The sequence below is a fragment of the Crinia signifera genome, chromosome 1 (genome assembly GCF_055691185.1).
Source record: "Crinia signifera chromosome 1, ASM5569118v1, whole genome shotgun sequence".
NCBI classification, from domain to species: Eukaryota; Metazoa; Chordata; class Amphibia; order Anura; family Myobatrachidae; genus Crinia; species Crinia signifera.
The window spans coordinates 408620729-408645679 of NC_139217.1; the positions used below are offsets into that span (position 1 = coordinate 408620729).

Here is a 24951-nt window from a genome sequence, read left to right on the forward strand (position 1 = left end):
TTGGGACACCCCCATAGTACTAAGTGAAACTCTAGTATCCCTTATGGATGATAAAGAAAATTGAATTTTATATACCTACCGGTAAATCTTTTTCTCTGAGTCCATAAGGGATACTGGGTGCCCTCTTCAGTGGTTCGCCATTCTGCAGGTGGAGTTGAAACTTGTCTTGCAAGTTGTTATTACAACAGTTTGTTGTTTTCAGTTATGAATGGTGTGTTGGTTCATTTGTCTCACCACTTGTATCTTAAGTTGTGTCTCAATTATGTCTACCTCCTTCGGGCACAGCTTTACCTAGACAGAGCTGTAGGATGGGGCATAGTTGGGAGGAGCCAGCACACCCTGTTTGAAGTTTTATGTGCACAGGCTTCTTTGGTCCCCATCTATACCCATTGTACTAAGTGAATCCCCAGTATTCCTTACAGACTTAGAGAAAAGGATTGACTGGTACTGTATATAAAATCCTATTTTTTTTTATTTACAATGGCAGATATATTATTCATATTCATCGCACATTTGTATTCGTACTTCTAAATACGAATGCATACGCCATCGAAAAAATATGAGTAGGAATCATCATTCAGCTGAATGGTAATTCCTAATTTACTAACCAGCCGTATGTCATATGCTGCTGGTAACATTCTGCGCTCCTCCCCCTGAAGTGCGTGATTGGCTGTCTAGCTGGTTTCTTAAATACGAGGTATCCTCATGATTTTTTCCCCCCTGTATTTGGGGAACCAGGACCGGCTCAATGACCCCACGTAGTTTTTTTTCTTTACATTTTTGCAAAAAAAAAGCACACACTCTGTCTACCCATGTCTAAAAAAAATCCCACATTATCGTTACTAAAAATCGCACATGTCTTAAATATCGCACGTTTTTGTAAATATTGCAAAAAAATCACAAATTTCACTTGTGTAATCTGATGCAATTTTTTTAAGCTGTCCTATTACATTTTGCCCAATCTGTCTCTAAATCTCCTATGGTCATTCTTCATTAGTCAACTGATGAGAAGTTTGTTTTATGAGTATCCTTTCATTTTTTAAATATTCCCATATAAATGACATGAAATATCTTGCAGGGTGCTTGCATTCTAAACATGTTGCAGGATTACATGGGTGCTAAAAGCTTTGAAGTTGGCATTATACAGTACTTGCGTCGTTTCAGTTATCGCAATGCAAGAAATGAAGACTTATGGAACAGTATGACTGACGTAAGTGCCCTTACTGTAATATGCATAAATCTTGTTTCTGGATCTCTACCTAAAATTGCAGTAATTATATTTTTCTTCAATTATAAAAATCAGATTTGTCCTTCAGAAGGAACTGCCAATGGAAATGGGGAAAAAATTGGATTCTGTGGGAAAAATCGTCCAAAATCAGTAAGTTAAATACATTTTATATTGTTGTTTTTATTTCAATATAACAACCCAGTGTACTGTACATTCTGATATTACTACAAATAACGACACTTGTATGGCCTGATCCTTATCAGACACCGCTAATGTATATAGACTTTTTAGCAAACTGCGCAGAAATTAATGTACTCCTACTGCGTACCTCTGGCCGAGACGGAATCCGACAGATGTTGGCATGATTTTTACTTTGGCAAATGAGAGGTAACATTGCAGTCATACATAAAAAGCTACTGTAATCTTGTGGGAGATTTGTGGGTGTTTAGATGGAGTTCTGTGCTATTCTTAGGCATGCATACATCTAAGTACATCTGTACTGAGAAATCTCTAGCACCCAGTGTGGACAGGTGCCTATACTAATGATGGTAAAACAGTGGGTGATGCAGCTTCCTGCCTGAATAGTCAATGACATATACCAGTTTAGTTGTATTTATATTTCACTTAATGTTTTGTAGCCTTTGTGTGTAATATATTAAAAGAGAAAACAGAGAAAAATAACAAAAACTTTAATCCAAAATAAAGATTGAGAAATATTTACTAAAATGCAATTTATATAATTTTCAAATCAATTGATATCAGTTGTTGCTGTGTTTTATTGGCTAAAACACAGATTTACCAACAGATGACTTTTTAAAATATTATTTTTAAATGTTGGTAAATCTGTGCAGCATGTATTGCCAACCCAGTTCGGCGGCTGTGCGGGATGCCGGACTAACTTGGACTTTTTTTTTAAAGGAGTGATCACTTACAAGGAAAGATTTTGCCTTGTACGTTATTGTCCCTTTAAAAAACCTCAGTTTGACTGGCATTCCTCCCAGCCGCCGAATTTGGATGGTATTACATCCCGCCCTCTGTGTTTTTGCCTTGAAAACACGCATCAGTTTAGAGTGATTTGAAATCATGATTTGAAATGTAGGTAAATATACCCCTTAAGGTGCCCACACACTAGAAAGATCTGCGATCATAAGATTTGCGCATAAATTAGCCTTTGAATCTTTTGTCCGTCCTGGACGAAAGATTTCAGGCAAGCGCACATCTTTACCAAAGATTTTTCTTAAGATCCCGTGTGCGTTCCTATGGATCTTTTGTTAAATCTTCTGATCTTTCATGCAGCATGTAAGATCAGAAGATTTACCAAAAGATCCACGGGAGCGCGCATCGGACCGAAATCTGCCGATTTTCGACCGATTATCGGTAAACATCAGTTGATATATAGGCCGATTTATTGGAAATCGGCCAATCGGCCAAAAAATCGTTCTACTGTGTGGGCACCTTTTATAGTCAGTACAACATGAGCAACGAGACTAATCACAGAGCTGTGAGCTTATTCTAGGTCATGCAGACAATCGTCTTTTAAAGAACAGTAGACTTGTCTTTGTGTATTTGTTGATCTGAGTGCTTACTGTATATCATTGACTTTTAAATATAATGTCTGGGGGAGACTGATTTAGCATACTGTGGGCCAGATATACTAAGCTTTAAAAGTGATAAAATGGAGAGTAATAAAGTGCCAGCCAATCGGCTCCTTACTGCCATGTCACAGACTGTGTTTGTTTGAAAAATGACAGGTAGGAGCTGATTGGTTGGTGGTTTATCACTCTCCAATTTATCACTTAGGCTTAGTACATCTCGCCCTGTGTGCTGTCTGCGTAGTATCATTAGGTCTATTAAAATAAACAGTAATAATACTCTGTTACAGCACTGGACAGAAGGTGACATCATTGATGTGAAGTCTATGATGAACACTTGGACTCTACAGAAAGGTTTCCCGTTAATTACGGTTACAGTGAAAGGAAAGTATGTCCACATACATCAAGAACATTATCAGAAGGGTGCTAAAGACTCAGAATCTGCTGGGTAAGGTGTATACATATACACTACTGTATTCTTAGTACTTATGTACATAAAACGCTGCCAGTAGATCTCATTTGTCCACATTGTGTCTCTGAATAATTGATTGCATCAATTTAAGTTCCTACAACAGCTGAGCCAGACACTATAAGCAGGAACTATGTAAAGCTGGCCTTACATATATGGGATTTTGAACGATTTCAGACAAATCGGGCCAATAAATCGGGTGAAAAGTGGCCAGGATGCATTTTGTTTGACATCCAATCTGATATGCATTACCGTGTGCATCGAATCGGATACGGAGGTTTGAACCTTCTGCACATGAGATGAATTGGAATTGCTGCTGTCTGTGTACAACTTTTTAGCACCTCAATGGGAGTCCTTCTGTGCTATTTTTACATGAGATTAATTGCATGTGGTTAAATCGCATGTAAAAATGGCACATCGGTACTTGTGTAGTTTCACGGCGCCGCGTCTGTGTCCAGCTGCGGGGCTGTAAACTCCATGCCAATGTGGATAGTTCGTACCTCCACTATCCACGTTGGCATGGAATTGATATTAGATAGCGTGGCGAGCGTAGAGAGCCACCGAGCCCATAGCGTGGGCGAGCGCAGCAAGCCCCGCAAGGGGACACAGACGCACGGCGCCGTGAAAGTACACAAGTACCGGCACATCAAGTGCCAAATCAGATGGAAGGACTCCCAGGGAGTTCAAGGTAAATTGGACTTGGTTTGGGACATACTGTATAGTATGTCTTCAGATTCTGTTTTTCCATTGTTTTTTTTTATAATCTAAAGTAGCTGTGTCTGGGGGTCTGTTAAAGAAAATAATCCTGGCAGTAAGGTGCTTAAATAAGATAAAATGTGTACATTGCACCCCTTTGCTGTTCCAGATATATATAATATAATATTACTGGAGACAGAAGTTTTAGACTTCTAGTTATCACTGTGGAAATATCAGGTTAAGGTTTGATTAATGTAGATAACTTTTAGATAAACACTATTTCTGATAATCACTATTTCACCAGAAAACACAATTAGAATTAGAATCCCCTAGTATGCCTAGTGATAACAGAACTCTATATACTGGAGGAGCAATATTCATCTTTGTGTATACTTGCACCAGCAGAAGCCTTCGTGCACTGTTCTTCAGCACTCCAGAATAGAGGGGCTCTGTTAAAGAAAAATGGTTAGACTGAGTCCTCGTGTGCTGTTGGCGATACCAGTAGCTCCTGTCTTCAGATAATGGTAGTATATATGAAAACCTCTTCAGCGTTCCTGGCATGGCTTGAAAAAACAAAAACTTTTTTTGACCAGATCTTAAAATATAGGCTGGATATATAGAGAGAACACACTTGGATGCATCATATGTTCAGAAGATAAAAATAATATACACAGCTTTAATTGAAGTAGATTCTTTTGCTTTTAATTTATTATTGTTTTCTTACCAAATTTGTATTTTATTTTAGGTTTTTGTGGCATGTTCCATTGACATACATCACTAGTAAATCAAACACCATCCAAAGGTTTTTGCTCAAAACAAGGAAAGGTATGATCTCCTCATGGGATGCTATGTAATGGTGTCCGTATTATAAAGTGGGGTTAATCAAGCTGTTTAAAGATTGGAGACTGTCTATAGAGTGTACTTGATAAATGCTAGCTATAAATTGATTGAATGCAATAAGAAACTTCTCCACCTGTCCACTTCTCCAATCTTTGGGGTTCTTGATACTTTAACCCCAAAGTGTGTAATTAACTGCCTCACATGCTGTTCATTGCTGTAATATGCTTACCTGGATATAGGTTTCTAAGGTACATGCACCATTGAATGTCCATCACCCTCATCTCTTTGAATGCGTGCCATAATGTATGTATCGTGATACACTATAGCACACAAGTTAACTTGCACATTAGTATAGGTTAGTATTCTTGACCTGACTACTTATGCTGCCTTGATTTATATACTGAGCCATGGTTTCCTATCACTGGCCTTTACATTTATCATCTGATATGACTGTTTTGTGCTAATTGAATGGATTGGATTGAGAACTTGTCTGACTAATGCTGGGTACACACCAGGACAACTAGGGCCCGATCCCCTCAATCTAGATCCAATTCCGACCAATTGGATGTAGATTGGGTGGTGATTGGGCCCTTTTCTGTCCTGGTGTGGACCGATACCGATCCGATGCGCGGTCCCGCGGGTCGGTCGGTCGTTATTGTGCATCGTGAGCGGGTCGTCCTGGTGTGTACCCTACATTAGTTGCAAGGCTTTTTTTTAAATGTTCTTATTGGCTAGTAGCTGTAGCTGGGGACGTAGGGCAGCTAACTATAGCCAAACATAGTTTATGGGAATAAGGACATTTCTTTCAATAGGGGCAGAGGCTGGTGAAGTGGAGACCCAGACCTACAGAAGTCTGGTGACCTACTGGGAACAATATCATACCGTACACATGCTCACACAGGGCTTTTTTCCTATACTGTATGTTTCTATATGGTCAATTTTTCAGACATAAGTGGGTCCCAGGTAGTTTACACACGTGTGTGTGAAAGGGGTCTTAAATTTGCAAATTAAGCTGATAGATGTCAATCAGTCTGTCACGGCAAGACTTCACAGCACAATTAGACTGTTCTACCATAACAAAATAAATTATATTATATCCATTAGGTCCATTGTGGCTGTGCCACTACCACTTCTTCTTAAGAACGGCCCAAGCAACAGCTTGGTTGGTGTGGGTTTCTTTTGCTGCTGGTTCCCAAACCTGAATTTGGGTTTCTTTTTGACTCACAACCCAGAGCTGTTGCTTTCATTGATGGCAACAGAAAATTTTTCATCAAAGTTCGCCACAGTTTTTGGTTATTGTATTAGCCTCTACCACCTCTGTTGGGAGGCTATTCCACTGATCCACTTTTGAGACAGCACCATCTTAACAGTTAACAGAGCCTGTGCAATACCATCCTAAGGTGATTTTATGTCTTGTCCACCATCAGCTATAAGATATTCAAAGCCCTGAGTGAAATACTGGGGGTCAGCCTGGAATCAAAGCATCTCCAAAAAGCTTCCCTCAATCGCTCGGTTTGGAAAGGCCTCAGTGGGTAGGCTGTCTCTCTGCACACGTATGCATAGGATATGTACAGACATGTTGATAGAGATGCCATTTGGTGGTTGCCCGCTGACCAGTTAGGATAAATTGACCTCTTATTTATTTTATTATTTATTAACAGTTTCTCATATAGCGCACACATATTCCGCAGCGCTTTACAGAGAATATTTTGAACATTCACATCAGTCCCTGCCCCAGTGGAGCTTACAATCTATATTCCCTACCACATGTACACGCACACACAGACATTCTAGGGTTAATCTTGTGCCAATTAACCTACCAGTATATTTTTGGATTGTGGGAGGAAAACGGAGTACCCGGAGGAAACCCATGCAAGCACGGGAAAATATACAAACTCCGCACAGTTAGAGGCAGTATAGCTAACCATTACACCATCCGTACTGCCCCTCATGGCACAGTATGTAGAGAAACACACTGGGCGGTATTCAATGAGCCAGAATCGCCAAGTTTTATGGCGATTCTGTGTTTTTTTCGTGTCTGACGGAGATTTTTGGAGCTCCTAATGCGAATCACCCTATTCAATGACCTATAATCGCCGATAAGGACCGGTGAATGAAGCACCAATCGCCAAATGTTATTCTCTACAAATCGCCGTTTTTAGTCTATAGGATTTTGCATGGGGAATCGACGGTAGTCGAGGGGAATCGCCAAAAGTGTATTCAATGAGAAGTTGGCGATTCCTTTTTCTTGTTACATATCGCCGTTCCTCACCGAGTGTCCCTCGTCATCTTTTTCTGGTGAACTTTTATAGGAACATGTCAAATAATTGGTTTTAAGTGTTCTATTTAACTGTGCAAGTGTAATGTATTATTATTTGCTGCCCTTGTGTGATGTGATGGTCGTAGAAGTGCTATACAAATATATATTTAATTTTTTGAGGTATTTTTTTTTTCTCCCACAAAGCACTGTTCTTACCCATGGTGCACCTCACTTACCCATGATTCTCCTCCCCACCTCACTCCTTCGTTTGGCCTTTGTGCAGATTACCCAGATTTTGCCGTCTGCTGTATTGGAAGCGTTTATTCAGGGTAATTTGCATTTTTCTTGCATTTCACTGCAATTTTTTAAACACTGACGACATTAATGAAGCTGTTTAGGGAAACGCAGGGTTGGCTGAGAATCGCCGTTAGGGCCGGCGATTCTCAGCCACGTTGAATAGGGTGACTCGGCGACTCCCCACGAATCCCCATGCATGGCGATTGGCAGCAAAAAAACGGCGATTGGCTGGCGAATGAAAAAACTGAATCGCTGTGACCAACGATTCAGCTCATTGAATACCGCCCTATATTGACCAAGTTGATGAAGTCTGCAGTGATCGCGAAACCACCCAAAAATAGTGGGTCCCTGGGACCCCTCACTTACAAAAATTGGGGTCCTACCTGACCTTTTCTGGGTCCCAACGGAATAAAGTCTCCTTTCCCCTTCCCCCCAGCATGGCACATACAGAAGCTTCCTCCTCTACCCCACATGGCATATACCCTGAGCTGAGGGCCGATTTACGCAAATACAGATTTGGGGTGCCTCTAACTGTAGCTATTGTGGGTCGGGGGGCACTCACATAAAGCAAGATAGACAGATTTATAGTAGAAAATACATAATCTGTAAACTGGGACAGTGGCTTTGTGGGAAAGTGGTTTGGCCACATAATAGTACCAATTCACCTTACACCACACACTTGTACACACTGCGCCAGCTAGAGCCAGTTGAATACACTGCAACAGGATTACACACACCATAATGCCCATTATTTATTCATATTCAGCTTCTTATATAGCGCAGCATATTCCGTTGCACTTTACAATTGGAAACAACAGTGATTAAAAAAACTGGGTAGAAACAAACCGACAGAGGTAGGAGGGCACTGCATTATGCCACACATCAATATGCCCATTATGTAAAATGCCACACACCGATATGCCCAATAAGTATTTTGCCACACACTGTTATGCCCAGTACACAACATGCCATACACCATAATGCCCAGTACATATTATGCCACCCACCGTAATTCCCCGATGTGCGGGCCCGTGTGAATTGGACCAGACTAGGTGGTCGGACCAGCAGGCCATCCGACCACCCGTTCCTCCAGGCGGCGAGGCGGGCGGGAAGCAGGGACGCATGCGATCCATCATAACGGATCGCATGCGTCCCTGCCGCCGGGAAGGTCCCGGCGGCTCGCACTCTGTCGAGTGTCCGTACACTGCTGCGAGACGTCGCAGGCAGTGTATGGGCACTATTACCTGCTGGGATGTGTAGTCCCACAGGGTTCCTGTGTCTGAGCTATACCAGGGCAAACCCAGAGGACTGTGCTAAAACTAGTAGTAATGCACCCCCTTTCCCCCCAAAAAAATGCCAGTCTGGTCTCTTACCATCAACTGTGCTGGTGGGTGTACTCCAGGGTCCTAAGGTAGTGCAGGAGCTTGCCCAGCTGCTGGTTCACATCCCTGCGGTCTTGGCTGCCGCCAGGGTTGGGCAGGGGACTGGCTGATGTCTCCTTGGCTGGCCCTCTTCCCCAGTGTTCATGATGCAGGTGCTGCAGTGGAGGCCAGACACCTGGGACCTGGGGAATGAGGTGCGGGACCTGCAAAGAGGCTGGGCATCCGGGGGATGGGGGCCGGGAGCTGCGGGGACAGGCTGACTGCATTAAGCACAGCTCATTCCCGGGTGCTGCTGTGGCAGCGGAGGCCAGGCACCCAGAGGTGAGAGCCGGCAGCTGAAGGGAGGCTGATTGGCTGCGGGCGGGGAGCACAGCTCATCCCCGGGTGCTGCGGTGGCAGTGAAGGCCAGGCACTCGGAGGTGAGAGCCGGCAGCTGCAGGGAGGCTGACTGGCTGCGGGTGGGGAGCACAGCACGTCCCCGGGTGCTGCGGTGGCAGCCGAGGTCGGCCACTCGGGGGATGGGGGCCGGGAGCTGCAGGGAATCCTTCTGGAGCATTACTGTATCAAAGCCGCATTATTTCCTCTTCAGCTCCCGGACCCCCTTTCACCCCAGTACTTCCTGTGCTTCCGTGTTCCCGCCATCATCCTGCTGCCGCTGCGCAGATCTGCAGTAACCGTCCTGCCCAGGAGCCCGTGTCCATCCTGACACACTGACCAATCCGGAAACCCGCGCTGACCATGTCCCAGGGGACCCGCCTATTTTAAAAAAGTGAGTCCCTGGCCGGGGTTTGCGGGTAGTGATGGGAAATCTAGTTCGTTTTGGTGACTAGTTCATTATGATCTAGTTCACCCAAAAGATTAGATCAGAAGATTAGTTCATTTAGTTCATTATTCCATCACTGACTCAGAGACTGAGAGGAGTGCATGGATCTAGATGAACTAGACTAGATTATGACACACAGAGCAGGCATTGTGATACCAGCTCATTGTAGGAGTTTAGTCTTGTTGGAATGATCATATACTGTATGTTTAATCAGATTATTTTCTAGTTTAGAAAAGCAATGTTATACAGCACCCTTCTAGTGACATGCTTATTGTTTAGCTCTGCAATATTAATCCCATTGTGGTGGTTATTTTACCTTCCATAATATGCAAGTAAAATACCCAAATTCAGAGTCATTTAATAAGTCAATTTTTTTCTGCTTTTAAAATACAGTAATTAGAAAAAAACATGTCCCCTTGCCCCAATGTAAATGACCTTAGAGAGAGATAAAGTAGAGACTTTGCAAAGTAACCAGTTGCTGATTGGTTGCTAGGGGCAACTGCTCCACTGTATGTATCATGAAGGTTCATACATATCCATCTCTGACTGTAATGTGGAGTAAACAGAGCTACTACAGTATACTGTATAACATGCAGCAGCCAGCACTGTGTCTGTGGCTGCATACACACAATACAGTACATATGCCTGAGCACAGCAGTGCCGCACATGGTAGCTCACAGGTACTGTACAGTCTCATTATGGCTGTATAGTCAGAGATTAGTTCAGGGATCTGTATGATCTGTGAACTAATTGAACTACTGAACTATTTGCAGGACTCATGAGTCATCAGGACAATGTAGATCCGCAGAGTCCAGACCATGTGTGAGCTCAGCACTGCCACCTGTGGCAGCTTACATGTACTGACTGCTGAGCATTGATGAGAGCTGAATAACATGGCTGCCGCAGAAGCACCTGCACAGGTCCATACCTCCCAACTTCTGTCCGGAGGAAATAGGGACACCCGCGCGAGCGCCCGAAGAGGGGGTGGGGCGTATGCAAATGAGGGCGCGGCTTATGCTAATTAGCCGCGCCCTCATTTTCATACGAGAATAGACGCTGTGCGCATGCGCACAGCGTCTATTCTACTAGATTGGGGGGTCTCCCAACTGCAACCCCCCGCAGCGGGACAATGCCTGCCGCGGGTGGGACAGCGGGACAGGACCCGAAAATCGGGACTGTCCCTCTAAAATCGTGACAGTTGGGAGGTATGCAGGTCCCAGCAGAAGATTTAGCACAGCAGTATGCTCAGGACCCAGTACCAGAAGCAGCAGCAAGTGTTTGGGCATCTGGACTAATAGGATAGTGATAGAATCACAGAAAGGTGAGCAGCATGAGCACACATTCTCACTTACAGACACACCACACATAGGGCGGTATTCAATGAGGCTGATTCGCCAGGTTTTTATGGCGATTTTGTGCTGTAAGGCGAATTTCTGACTAAAACGGTGAATCACCCTATTCAATGACCAGATGGCGAATACATTTCAAGGTTTTGTTCGCCATGATTCACCGAGTAGCAATTGCTATCTTTTTATGGTGAAGTGGAAGGTGAACTTTTAAAATAAAGTGTTTTGTTTTTTACAATTGGTGTCAAAAATTCTGGAATTTTATTCTGAGCACAGGGGCATGCTATTTTTATTCATGTGCTGTAAGCACATGAATATATATATTCAATTAAAAAAAAAATATATATATATATTTTTTTTACACAGAGCAGCCAGCAGGGGGCCGGGAGCTGAGCCGCTCATTAGATATTCATATATTCACTGCACCCGATCATTACATATGCATGATCGGGTGTAGTGAATATACCCGGTCCCCTGCTGGCACCCCCGGGGGGCAGCCTGTGCTGCCTGGCACCCGGGGAGCCCACCTCCACCCTACAAACGTTCTGGGGCAGGCAGGGAGACTTCCATCTCCCTGCCTGCCACCGTCCTCGGGCTCCCTGCGGCATCGCCGCAGGAGTTAAAATTCGCCAGTCAGGGGCAGCGAGCCCCTGACTCGTTGAATACCGGAGCCGACGAGGCTCCGGAACGCAGCGAGCAGTGGCGAATGTGCAGCGAATCCTAAACAGGATTCGCTGCACATCGCCAGTATTCACATTGAATACCGCCCATAGACTCTGGCTAGGCAATGCATATTTTTCTTTTATTAGATCTGTATTTGCTGGGCTTTGTTGTACTTTTAACTTTAGATTCAGAAAGTAAAGATGCCTCCCACTTGCTTTACGTCCTGGTGAACTAAATGATCTAATCTTTGCCAGAGCAGTGATCTGAACGATTTAGTTCACTTTGAAGATTAGATCATTTTGAACTAATCATTCACAAACTACCCATCACTATTTGCGGGTAAAATACACGCTATAGCGCGTATTTGCGAACCCTGGTCTGTCAGACTCCAGTGAGAGACTTGTCTAAAGTGGTCAGCCATTCAGCAATATCAGGGTGATGCATACTGCTTACACCTGCAACAGATGATCTCCCTAAGACAGCTCAGCAGTTCACTGGTGGATGGCTGGACCATTTAGCATTTTGTAGGTGAGAACTCTTGCTGGCCTTTAGCAGACTCAGGGCCAGATGCACTAAGCTTCAAAAGTGATAAAATGGAGAGTGATAAACAACAAGCCAATCAGCTCCTGCCTGTCATTTTTCAAACACAGCCTGTGACATGGCAGGTAGGAGCTGATTGGCTGGCTGTTTATCACTCTCCATTTTATCACTTTTGAAGCTTAGTGCATGTGGCCCTCGGAGACCTAAAACGCAGGCTTCTTAGCAAGTGTATTGTGTGAGACCTGTGTGTAGGATGATAATTCAACACAGGAGAGGGAATTTTTCAGGCTTTCACTAATGAGATGGGTATCAACAGTGTTGCCATTATTCCTTTTGGCCATAATTTGCATAAAGCGCCAGGTAAGTAAATATCTCTTGACCGATCTTCCAGTCTCGTTGTTCTGGAGAACAGTGTGCTTGGGCCCAGCTTGATGAGTCCTTATTGGGTTACCTCACCTTGCGGCAGCAAGGAAATGGTAAACAATTCCACTTTCCCATTTTGCCTGTTCTTTATGGCATTTGCAAGCAAATACATGTTTGGGCTGTGATCTGTGGTGGCTGTGACTGCAGAAATTAATCTGATAGTCTTTCACAATGGGCTGTTTCCAGCAAAATGTGAATGATGTTGCCTGGTTTTCCCCTAGACTAACAACTTGTAGCACTGGAAGCAGATGGGCGTCTTGCACTGCACGCAGTACATTCTGTGGTCTCAAGCTATTGGTCGTGCAGGAAGAGATCTTGCGAAGGCTCATCCTCCAGTTCCCCCTGTCCTGGGCCAGGGGCAGCAGGCGGTGCTTGGGCAGGTGGTAACACAGCTTGCACTAAGAGATGTTGCACTGCTCCCAAATAACCTTGGCTTCCTCAGGGGTCTCTGCTGGCAGCAGAGGGCGGGCTGCTGGCTCTGCTGGCAGGGCTCAATCAGCCCCTCCTGCACCAGTTTCTTGGTGAAGACGTGCAGCCTCCGCTCCTCCCACAGCAAGGAGGATTTTTATTGGTTGCTGCAGCACGTCCTGCAGGACCCACTCAATTTTGAAAATGGGGTCCCTCGCTGCCTGTATCACGGAAAAATGTGCTATAGCGCATATTTTGCAACCACCTGCCCTTTTATAAAACAGCAGCCTATGTTTTTTGAAACACAGTTAAAAGAAACTGAGCAAACAGTTTGTCTCCTGGGCATATTTATTTGTTTGATATAAACAAATTCAGGAACTAATTCCACTTCATTTGTCGATTTTTTTGGGTTATGCATTTGCATTTAAAGATCTCCTTTTTTTTTTAAACTCATTCTGCAAAAGCATCCAACAGTGTCTGCGAATACTGATTGAGCCTCATGGACTCTGGGATGGTGACTGGGAGGTGGCTGTGGAGACACAAAAAGATATTCCATCTTATGGGCATGTGATGGGAGTGTTGTGAGCACGTGGCAGGAGTGTTTGTGGACTCAGGCGTTTAACCGTGTACATTGGAGACCATACTCTGATGGAGATTCTGCACCTGCATTCTACATGGGGCTGGTGCAAGTTTCGATTTAAGCCATTCAAAGCGGATGCCCCCCTACTCAAACAGACTCACGGCTGTACACCAGGGAAGGGGCTGAGAGCTGATACCAGCATTAGCATATGATCACAGACACGACAAGAGATACTAACATGGCCGCAACCGCGTGCAACTCAGTCAGCCCCATAGACTTCTGCAAATTCTGTGTTTTTATGGTATTTGTAATGTATTTGTATTGCAGATGTGCTGGTCCTGGCAGAGGAGGTTGATTGGATAAAGTTCAATGTGGGAATGAATGGCTACTACATTGTACATTATGAGGGTAATGGCTGGGATGCACTGATAACACTCCTGAAAGAGAATCACACGGCTATTGGCAGCAATGACCGGGCCAGTCTCATTAACAATGCATTCCAACTCGTCAGGTAAGTCGTTTGTTCTGTGTCAAACATTATAGACTCATTGGGGTAAATGTACTAAGCTGGTGGGTTGCTACGGGCAACATCCCATCTTCAATAGAACTTCAGAAGAGGACAACCCCATAAAACCTATAATCTAATTCTCTCTGCACATGTTAAATCTGCCCCACCTGCAGTGCACATGGTTTTGTCAATTTGAGAAGGAATTTGCCTCTGAGGGTGAACCAAAGTAAGGCCCATTGTGACCCCTTCTTCAGAACTTTCAGAACCCCCCTATTAATAATAATGTGATGATGAAGTTGCTTTCCCTTCCCCAGCATTGGGCGTCTACCAATTGACAAAGCTCTCAGTTTGACAACCTACCTGAACAAGGAGGATAAGATTATGCCGGTGTTCCAAGGAATGGATGAGCTAATTCCTCTATATAAACTAATGGAAAAGAGAGACATGAAGGAGATTGAAGATCAAATGAAGGTAACCCCAGTGAAAGCAGCATGTGCATTGGGTAATGTGATATTTGTGGTGCAGTTACTGAGCTACGTGTCATTCCTTGCCTTAGGCGTATATTTTAAATCTCTTCCGCAATCTCATTGATGTGCAGTCATGGACAGATGACGGCACAGTATCTGAGAGGATGCTCCGCAGCTCCCTGCTTCTCTTTGCATGTTTCCGCAAATACCAGCCATGCGTACAGAAGGCTGAGGAGTATCTGAAGAAATGGCAGGAGTCCAACGGTACCCTAAGGTCTGTCCTTACACAACCTTTTATAGTAACATTTATCTCTCTGTGCAGTCCATAACCTGTGTGATAGACAATGCAGGATATGTGCAGTAGTGGCAACTTAGGGTCTGATTTTGGGCTGGGGCAAAACAAAAAAAAGGAAGAAGATGCTCTCCTCAGGAAAGCCATGCTGGACTACAGATAGAGGAGATGTAAAGATGTGCAGTAAAGCTGTCCAGCATTTTTGGGCTACATGCAATAATAGCCAGTATTTACCCTGCATGCAAAAAAAAAGAAATGTTTTCCTCCCTTTGCATTGTAGTATGGTCTGTCCAGTTGCAAAGTATTTTTTTTTTTTGAAATTTGTATTTTGCTGCCAGGTTTGCCGGCAGCCCAAACACTGCCGAACATGAAGCTCACATGGATCGTGTAGATTCATGCAGTGCTTCTGTATATAAAAGTGGGCCCCCCTCGTAAGCATAACCAGCTCCGGGCTCTTTGAGCTGGTGCTGGTTCTAAAATACATGGGATAATGTGTTTTTTTAAACCAGCATTGGGTTTACTTTTATTTAGTGTGTACAATACTAATGATAAATGGCCTGGTCCTCTTAGCAATACCTTATGCTGCCCATACACTTGTGCGTCATTGCATGCAATCATTCGATTTCGACCACATCTGGCCGATAAATGGAATGATTGTATGCATTTTTAAGGGGACATTAGACGCGCAGCGCGGGCACGCCGATCGAATGTCGGTTCTCAAGATCTTATGTGTTGCACATAATATTTATCGAATTGCAGGAACAATCGCATGTGGTTTTTAACCACATGCAATGCTCGAATGCAATCCGCTGGTGGGGGGCGGAGGTAACGCATTTTCAGCAGTGTGGGGATGGGGAGAGGGGGCCGGAGGGACCGCTGGTGGCGTGGGAGACGGCGGGCAAAGGGCGGAGTTATGTAGCGCAAGAAGTAGCGCTAGCGGGGATCAGTCAGCAGTGGCGGCAGAAGTGTTTAAAACACTGTGCAGCCCTCTAATTGGCTGAGATAGCTCAGCCAATTAGAGGGCTGCCCAGTGTTTAAATGGTACTTATGTAATATCTGGGCTCCCGTTTTTCTTATGAGACCGCGTCCGCTCGCCACACTTCGGCCACGGTGGCTCGCTGCGCTCGCCACACTATATAAAATCAACTCCATGCGTAGTTGGATAGTAGGGGTATGAAAAAATGGGGTGCATTTAACATGGGAGCCCAGATAATACATAAGTACCGTTTAAACAATTCTGCCACCACTGCTGACTGACCCCCGCCGCACGCTAGCGCTTCTTGCGCTACATAACGCCGCCCTCTTCCAGCACCCGATGTGGCATCTCAAGATGGCATGCGACATCGGGTGCTGCAAAGGGGGCACTTTAGAACCACAAGATGCGATCGGGTTCGATGGACATCGCACTGCGATGTCACTTCGAATCCGATCGCACAAGTGTATGGGCAGCATTACAGTGGCAGATTAAGCAAGGGGCGACAGGGGCGGTTGCCCCGGGTCCCCCACACATAAGGGACCTCTACACTGGCACTTCTGCCGGTGTGGGGCTCCTGTCGCCCCGTGCTTGGGCAGTGGGATCGGGGAGTGCAGGCGGGCTGACGCAGCTCAGACGGGCAGGGGGTCCCTGCAGAATTCTGGGCGGTCATCGCCAGGGTCCCTGCCGCGGATGGGAAGTCAGCGGCAGGGTCCCTGCAGCGGATAGGAACTAGTAGCCAATACCACTACTAGTTCCCATCTGCTGCAGGGACCCCGCCGCTAACTTCCCATACACTGCAGGGACCCCCTGCGCTGCCCAGGTGCCAACCTCCCGGTGACGGGGGGATCTGTGTGGGCCCCCACAATTTTGTTGTCCAGGGCCCCCACAGACCTTAATCCGCCCCTGTTACCTTACATTCTAGCATGAGGTTACTGACTGTAACCATATTACAGCATCACAGATCTATATTTTAATTCTGTGATATCCGAAGTTCTGTTCATTATTCCTCCATCTCTGTTATGTTGTGTGTAGTTTGCCTCGTGATGTTGTCATGGCGGTCTACTCTGTGGGTGTTCAGACACCTGAAGGATGGGACTATTTGTTTGAAAACTATAAAACAGCTGCAACCGGTGAGAAGCATCTGATTGAATACGCTTTGACTATAACTCAGAATAAAGACAAGCTGCAATGGTAATTATTGTTTTGTATTTGCATTAGTGATAAGTAATTTGGGCTTGAAACCTTAACCAGCTACTGTAGATCAAAATCCATTAATGGGTGTGTTTTTTTCTGTGTGTGTGTGTTTGTGTATAAACATCTGTTTTTCTTTTAGGCTAATGGAAGAGAGTTTGAAAGGAGACCTTGTAAAAACACAAGAACTTTCGCATATTGTCGTCTCTGTGAGCAGGAACCAAGTTGGCCATATTTTGGCCTGGGAATTTCTAAAGAATAACTGGGAAACGCTTGTTGAAAAGTATGAACCATAAATTAGCAATGCATCGTTGTAGACCTAAAGGTCCATACACACTGGGCGACTATGCCCAGCATGTATGGACAGCAATGATCGCGTTCATCGCTGGGGGGAAAGCCACTCAGTGCATACACACTGAGCAGCTCTCCCCCTGCCTGGCGCCGACAGCGGGGAGAGGACGGGTTTGCATAATGCAGCGCTCGGCGATGATGCGGGAGCGCGCAGCAGTGCTCACCGCTCATTGCCGGGGCACACACACTGGGCGGCTTTGAGCTGAAAGCTACTCAAACTGGGTGTTTTAAGCGATTGTCAGCTCAAAGTCGCCCAGTGTGTATGGGCCTTTAGGCTTCCAATACTCCTGCTCATATAATTAATTTACACTTCTGTTTTAGGTTTGATCTGGGATCTAACACACTTGGGCATATGGTTGTTGGAGTCACAAAACTGTTTTCTACAAGGGAATGGCTAAGAGAGGTAACTACAATACTGTATATACTACTAGATATTCTGTTATTTACCCATCTCAGCTAATTACATTATGATGCTATTTATTACTATGGTCAGATCACTTTTCTGTTATAGGTCTTTTTATCCCCTATTCATGATACCCCAGTTCTGAAGTGGGTAGATGTAGTACATCCTGTAGCCTATAGGCTACATTATCCATACTAGAAGAGAAACTTGACTTATGGGACAAAGTTATTGGATAAAGTTGTTATTCACAATAATGAAGGACTATTCGATCATTTTTTTACATTTTCTTTTTTGTGCAATAAATATTAACGGTACTTGTGAGTTATCCGGGCTGCCGATTTTTTCATCGCGCCCGAAATCGTGGGCATCGCGTCGGTCGTGGCCGTTATAAGGAGCCGCGACGCGATGCCCGCGATTTCCCCTAGACAGTAATGTTAAAAGACACGATGGACACGATTTCCGACACGATTTCCCATAGACATGAATGTTAAAAGACGCGATGGACCCGATTTCCCATAGACAACAATGTTAAAATAAAATGACAATGTGAAATTGGCCAATATGGGCATTTCACATTGGATATGTTTTAAAATAAAATGTTTCATGGCCCCCCACCACCGTTAACGCCACCCCGCTATTGACGCCAACCCGAAGCGTGGCGAGCGGCGGCGGTACGTGTCCTCCGACCTTTTCATACCCCTACTATCCACTAGGGCGTGGAGTGAGAATAGAATAGTGTGGCGAGCGCAGCGAGCCACCGAGCCCGAAGCGTGGCGAGCGCACGCGGACACCTGTGAAGCCCGCAAGGGCACGCGGATACCTGTGAAGGTATCCGCGTCCCCTCGCCACGCTTCGGGCTCGGTGGCTCGCTGCGCTCGCCACACTATTCTATTCTCACTCCACGCCCTAGTGGATAGTAGGGGTATGAAAAGGTCGGAGGACACGTACCGCCGCCCCTCGCGGGCTCGCTGCGCTCGCCACGCTTCGGGTTGGCGTCAATAGCGGGGTGGCGTTAACGGTGGTGGGGGGCCATGAAACATTTTATTTTAAAACATATCCAATGTGAAATGCCCATATTGGCCAATTTCACATTGTCATTTTATTTTAACATTGTTGTCTATGGGAAATCGGGTCCATCGCGTCTTTTAACATTACTGTCTATGGGAAATCGTGTCGGAAATCGTGTCCATCGTGTCTTTTAACATTACTGTCTATGGGAAATCGCGGGCATCGCGTCGCGGCTCCTTATAACGGCCACGACCGACGCGATGCCCCCGATTTCGGCTAAATCGCGGGCATCGCGTCGGTCGGGTGTCCTTAAGTTAAGGACAAAATCGGCAGCCCGGATAACTCACAAGTACCATATTAACTTTTGGAAAATATATTAACCCTTTTTTATTTTCAAGTGCAGATCTTTTTATGTAATCCTATGTAGACAGAGCCTGGTTCGGATTTGTATGCAAACCCAAAGGTTTATTTACAAATGCGATGTTTGGGGAACTGTGTGCTGCTCCAGCCGGTCAGGCACGGTGACTGTCACAACCCCAATGGTTATTGATGCTGCGTCATCAGATTGCGTATGCATGCATGAGACGCCTCCTGCTGCATTTGAATATAACAGTATTGTACAGCTGTTTCCCTACAGTTGTGTAATACCAGATGCATTCAAAATTCTGCCTTTTTGTTGGCTCTTTTAGGGGCCCGTTAGCATTATTTTTACTAAAGTAACGTGAAAGAGTGTTTTCACATTACTTTAGTTTCACCTGAATGTAGTTGTACTAAGAGCTTTTGGATCAGTTTTGGTGAAAAACTGCTTCAAACCCTTCAATTCGCCTTTTTTTTTTAGTAAGCAAATCGCATTTCTAATACTTATAATGGGGCTCTGTGCAAAATTCTACCAACTATAAGCTCCCTGAAACTAGTTTTCAAAAGTATGCAAGTATGGTCAAAATGCTGATTGTGCTCTTGATTTGTGCAGTGCTAGTGATGCTGGTCTCTGGAGTGGTACGAATTGAAGAAATGGGTGTGTGAGATGTGGGCCCCCCTGTGCCATAGGGGCCTGTGTGCACCCCACTCCCTGCACCCATTATTCATACAACACAGACTCTAGTACAACAATAGTTTTATTCTCTAACCTAGATGATGTGGGTTAACCATCTTAAAGGCTAGTTTTACAATGAGTGAATTTTGTAAGGCAGCATTTGTATATGAACTTGAAAAGACCACTTGTCATATGTTTTACATGCTTATTGCCAAGTTTGATTTTGTTTGACTAAACCTTTTGCCGACAGTTTCCCTGTCCAGTCACACACAGGGCCTATGTTTTTCCATTGCTTTTTTTCTGCACGTGTACTGGTTACCGCTGTGCCATTTTGGATGCAGAGAACGTGTATATTAGTTGGCATACCTGGGTTGTAACGTGGGTCATTGTTAGAAGGATGTGTGCTTGGCCCAGCCAGAAGCCGCATCCAAATACGTAGCTGCACAGGTTCAGACTTTCTGCACAATTGCATCCACCTCTGAATCAGGCGCACTGTCATTCACATACAGTATACACACGTACAAGGCCCACCCAAAAGAGTGTAGCTCCCCTATGTATATGTGACTTTTTCACCATTAGGCAGTTCATGGGGACCCCTCCCAACATTTTGCTATGGGGCTCATTATGACATTGCCCCTGTCCCATGCAACGCTGGCCCTACTTGTTAAAGCACTAATGACTGAGCGTAAGACCGCCTTCTAGGAGATCGGTACTCTCCTGTCCGATATTCTGTGCAGCTACGATCATCCCAATGATTCACTACAGGGCTTTCTTCCCAGATGTATGAAGTAACAAAATAGACTATACTTTCTCTTTGCATCAATTGTATTGTTAGGCCGCTTAGTTTGGCTGCTTCACTTGCGGTTTTACAAATATAAACTTTTTGTTTATTTCAGGTGACGAAATTTTTTGATTTGTTGAAGGAAAACGGTTCTCAGCTACGGAGTGTTCAACAAGCAAAAGAGACTATAGAAGAGAACATTAAATGGATGGATAAAAACTTTGATCTTGTTAAGACTTGGCTGGAAAATAATAGTGCATAGATATACTTTTACATTGCGTGAACCTGGGAATAGTGTTGTGAATTGAGCAGAAATTGCCATTAAAATCAATAAAATTTTCTGAGACACTGTGAAATGTAGTTCGGACAGGACAGCTGGCCATTGTGGTTGTAGAGTCCTGCAAGATCGCGCCACTTGTACGTTCTTGCGGGAGTGGAATACATACTGGGGGAAATTTACTAAGATCGAATGGGTATGAATGCACGTATTTGTACCCATTCGATCTAAAATACAGCCGCTGACGGCGCACAGCACCGTAAAATAGCGAGGCACTGTGGCCAAAGCATGGAGAGCACAACTAGCCATGCGAGAGAACGTGGTGCCCATGCCAACTTTTTCAGGAAAAAAAACTGATGTTGACCTTCCCATTGTCTACCTAATGATTGTGTTGACCTTAGTCATGTCGACTTATTGCAGGTGTTGACCTTCAGTGGTCGACCCAATGCATGGCATCGCTATCCTAAGGCAATTGTACGTTGAATGGTTATTGTGACGTTACATTCTAGAGAAACAGCCCAGCAGTGGAATATTATGCCACCCAAGATCCCAGAATGGACCCATAAGCTGCTGTTGACTGGAGCAGAGACGGCACACTGCCATTGGATGCTGGAGCAGAGAAGTCACACTGCCATTGGATGATGGAGCAGAGACGACACACTGCCATTGGATGCTGGAGCAGGGAAGGCACACTGTCATTGGATGATGGAGCAGAGAAGTCACACTGCCATTGGATGCTGGAGCAGAGAAGTCACACTGCCATTGGATGATGGAGCAGAGAAGTCACACTGCCATTGGATGCTGGAGCAGAGAAGTCACACTGCCATTGGATGATGGAGCAGAGAAGTCACACTGCCATTGGATGATGGAGCAGAGAAGGCACACTGCCATTGGATGCCGAAACATACAGTCAATAGGTTGACCACTATTGATCGAAAGGCAAAATGTACACACATGAAAATGGTCGATATGATTTTTTTCATGATTTTATTTTTTAAACTGACTTGTTTATACATCCGAGTGGGGATGGAGGGAGAATATAATAGGTGTGCCAAGCACAGTGAGGCACCGTGATCAAAGCATGGTGAGCGGATGCCGTACACTGATACAGTACCTATGTCAACAAACCGCAAAACCCTGAAAAACTCATGTTGACCTTTTCCCAGTCTACTTTTTTGCTTACAGACCTTCTGCCTATATAGACCAATATTGGTCAACCTAATGTTCCACACCCAAGAATTCTTCTTGCCTGAATGTATACTGCAAATAGTTTGGTGGTGGATGGATATATTGGTCATGGGTTGGCCTGGATGCTTTAGTTCCAGGCCAGAGTACCTCTGGCACACACCAGAACGATTTGGCCGCAATTCACCCGATTTCGAAACAATCGGGACAGATTGTATGTAAACGGCATTTTTTGGGCCATTTCTGATCCGCGTCCCCGCTGGTTGTTTTTCAGATCCTACCTGCAGCAGGTAGGATTTGAAAACGACCCCTTCAACTACAGATTGGGATCGGATGCAGATCGAATGCCGATCGTGAGCACATCGTTCTTCAACAGATCGTGAGATGATCGTACGATAGTCTTACAATCTGCATTGTTCTGGTGTGTACCTAGCATTAATGATACAATGATTCTCTTTAGAGAACGGTGTGCTTCAAGTCCTTGTTTCAGCATGACGATGCCCACATTGCACACAGCAAGATCCTGGGTTTGGCATGGAACACTCCAAAACCGTGGGATGAATTGGAATGCTGACTGAACCAGGTCTCACCACCAGACATCACTGAGGCTCATTTGGCTGAATGCAAATCCCATGTTCAATTATTTAGTGGAAATCCTCCTCCAGAAGAGTGGAGGAAACCAACTACATAGTTTTGTAATGACAAAATTTATTATTATTTATTTATATAACACACACATATTCCGAAGCCCTTTACAGAGAGCACTTGAACATTCAGATCCGTCCCTGCCCCAGTATCGCATGTGCACCGTCCGTGCTGGTGTGATGTACTGGTGCCCATGTTCTTTTGAATAAATATATCAAAATTCCCTGATTGAAGTATACAACTAATTCATAAATATATACAAATTAAAAACCAATCAAAGAAACAGTGTTGTAGCGTAAGGTTTATTTCCCATAGTGTTTAACATTTACATCATTAGTATAAGTTCAAAGCAAAACAGCCCTTATATCACTTAGACCATATCATTTCTTCACACACATACTTGTTCTTAATGAGAAAAATAGGAATCTTTGCATAGCAGTCATATATCCATTCTAACAATGACTGTGATTTTATTTGTGTGGGACTCAGTGCAACAAACGTCTGTAAAAATGTGACCTATATATATGCGGACCTGTAAAGGCCAGTCCATGCTCGGAAGCCAGAACGTTCAGCTACGAGAAGAACAAGGGATTGACAAGTAGAAAAGGCACAGTCCTTGTAAACAGAGAACCCAGTTCTTCTGCTGCTTCTGTATATTCTTAGCAATCAACACACATCACTTGCAACACTGACCATTCTGACCAAATGTTCTTTGTATACACAAAAGGTAAAAATCTCTATCAATATAGTCATTTATACACAGTTTTCAGTAACCACAGAGGTTCTCAGGCACTCCGACTACATGGAAAATGTGCAAAGGTTGCAGGCTTTTATTTATTACTTACATAAAACATTTCATTATAACTAGAGAAGCTTTGCCCCTTGAGAATTGAAGAAAAAGAACCGAAAAATAGATTTTGCAGGAAAAAACCAACCAAGCGCTTCCACAGACATCAGGGTGCTGGGAATGGGACTGAGCGGAAGCCGTGTGCTTGTATCAAACTTTGTTCTTCCCAAGCAGTTCTCAGGTAAGTGCAACGGAGACTGTACACGGATCTAAGCAAAGGGAAACAGGAGAAGTGTTACATTATTAAAGACTATTAAGATGCATCTTCTTCTCCCAGCTGTTGCTGCATTATACATTAGTTGCAATGAGATGCAGCCAGCAGCTGGCACCATTGCTGATCAGCCATGTAGATAGCGGGTGATCTGCAGCTCAGATAACCGGAATCAGTGTTCATTTTGGTCACAGATTTTTAGCTAAATTGAATGAGATCTGGGTTTAAATTTGAGGTCTCTGAGTCCAGTTAATGTTACTGGAAGATGACTTCGCACATGAGGAGAGATATCAAAGCTTGGAGGGAAGTAAAGTTGAGAGAAGTACCAAAGTCAAACACGGCCTGTAACTTGGCAGTTGGGAGCTGATGATCTTGGAGAGAGAGAAAAATCCAATCTATCCCCCCGCAGTCTGAAAGCATTCATCTTCCCACTGCATTTGCCAGTGTATAGTCTATAGCCATCTGGATTTTCAATGAACTTTAGATGTGTTTGAGCCACACAAATGCTGGACACAAGCTGTGCATGGGACTTGCATACATTTACCAGCGGCTTGTACCATCCAGAGAAAATCTAGGGGGGTGTCCCAGGTATTACTAATCAATATGGGTCTTGAAGACAAGGACTGCATTGTCAGGCGTAGTTTTCTTGGCTTTGCAGGCCGCTCTGCGACAGCCAGCCTGAGTGAGCTGATCCTTACTTAGCTTGCTGTCGCGCTCAGACTGTGACTCTGGATCGCAGTTCTGCTACCGCAAATGCAGCAAGGAGGTGTTTAAGGCATCTGCATTGCTATGGGTCGCTATATTGAATGAGGGCCTTTGTGTATAAAATGGCAAAGCCGTAGGACGCCTGAGTGTGACCCAGCATAGACTGATGCCAGTGTCTCTAACGTGGCTGTTTTCTTGTGTTGACATAATTTAGAATGAGCAAAAACAGATTATTCATTACTAGAATAGATCCAATATGACACATTTAATGTTCTGAAGATAGTATTAAGTATGATTACAAAACAATGAAAATAGCTTCACACTTTCCCTGCAACCAATTGTTCTGTGGCCCAAGCATTATATAATGCCAGTCACTGCAGTGCGTTCCAAAGCCTGTGCTCAGTGCTGTATGTACAATATGTTACAGTGTATCCACTTACCTAACTACTGCTGGTCTTTTGTGCACTAGGTTTTACAGCGGTGCTCTGACCTGTGGGCTGGAACCAAACAAGAGAAGAGTAAAT

At 44.5% G+C, this 24951-nt stretch overlaps 2 protein-coding genes across 8 annotated transcripts in view; one reads left to right on the forward strand and one right to left on the reverse strand.

The window, feature by feature from the left end:
- Positions 1-20913, forward strand: part of ERAP1 (endoplasmic reticulum aminopeptidase 1) — a 34937-nt gene extending 14024 nt beyond the window's left edge. The window contains exons 9-19 of the mRNA XM_083151745.1: positions 1079-1210; positions 1304-1378; positions 3111-3268; positions 4731-4810; positions 13875-14058; positions 14370-14526; positions 14612-14796; positions 16823-16981; positions 17124-17264; positions 17654-17735; positions 20673-20913. Of these exons, the coding sequence (XP_083007871.1) occupies positions 1079-1210; positions 1304-1378; positions 3111-3268; positions 4731-4810; positions 13875-14058; positions 14370-14526; positions 14612-14796; positions 16823-16981; positions 17124-17264; positions 17654-17735; positions 20673-20819 (1500 nt within the window). The 3' untranslated portion in view covers positions 20820-20913. The remainder of the gene's footprint in view (positions 1-1078; positions 1211-1303; positions 1379-3110; positions 3269-4730; positions 4811-13874; positions 14059-14369; positions 14527-14611; positions 14797-16822; positions 16982-17123; positions 17265-17653; positions 17736-20672) is intronic.
- A 2037-nt stretch (positions 20914-22950) lies between these two features.
- CAST (calpastatin) overlaps positions 22951-24951 on the reverse strand; it is a 141571-nt gene continuing 139570 nt past the window's right edge. For all 7 annotated transcript variants that reach the window (XM_083151750.1, XM_083151748.1, XM_083151747.1 and 4 more), the window contains 2 exons: positions 24868-24924; positions 22951-23720 (listed from right to left, as the gene is read on the reverse strand). In XM_083151750.1, coding sequence (XP_083007876.1) covers positions 24868-24924 — 57 coding nt within the window. In that variant the 3' untranslated portion in view covers positions 22951-23720. The remainder of the gene's footprint in view (positions 23721-24867; positions 24925-24951) is intronic.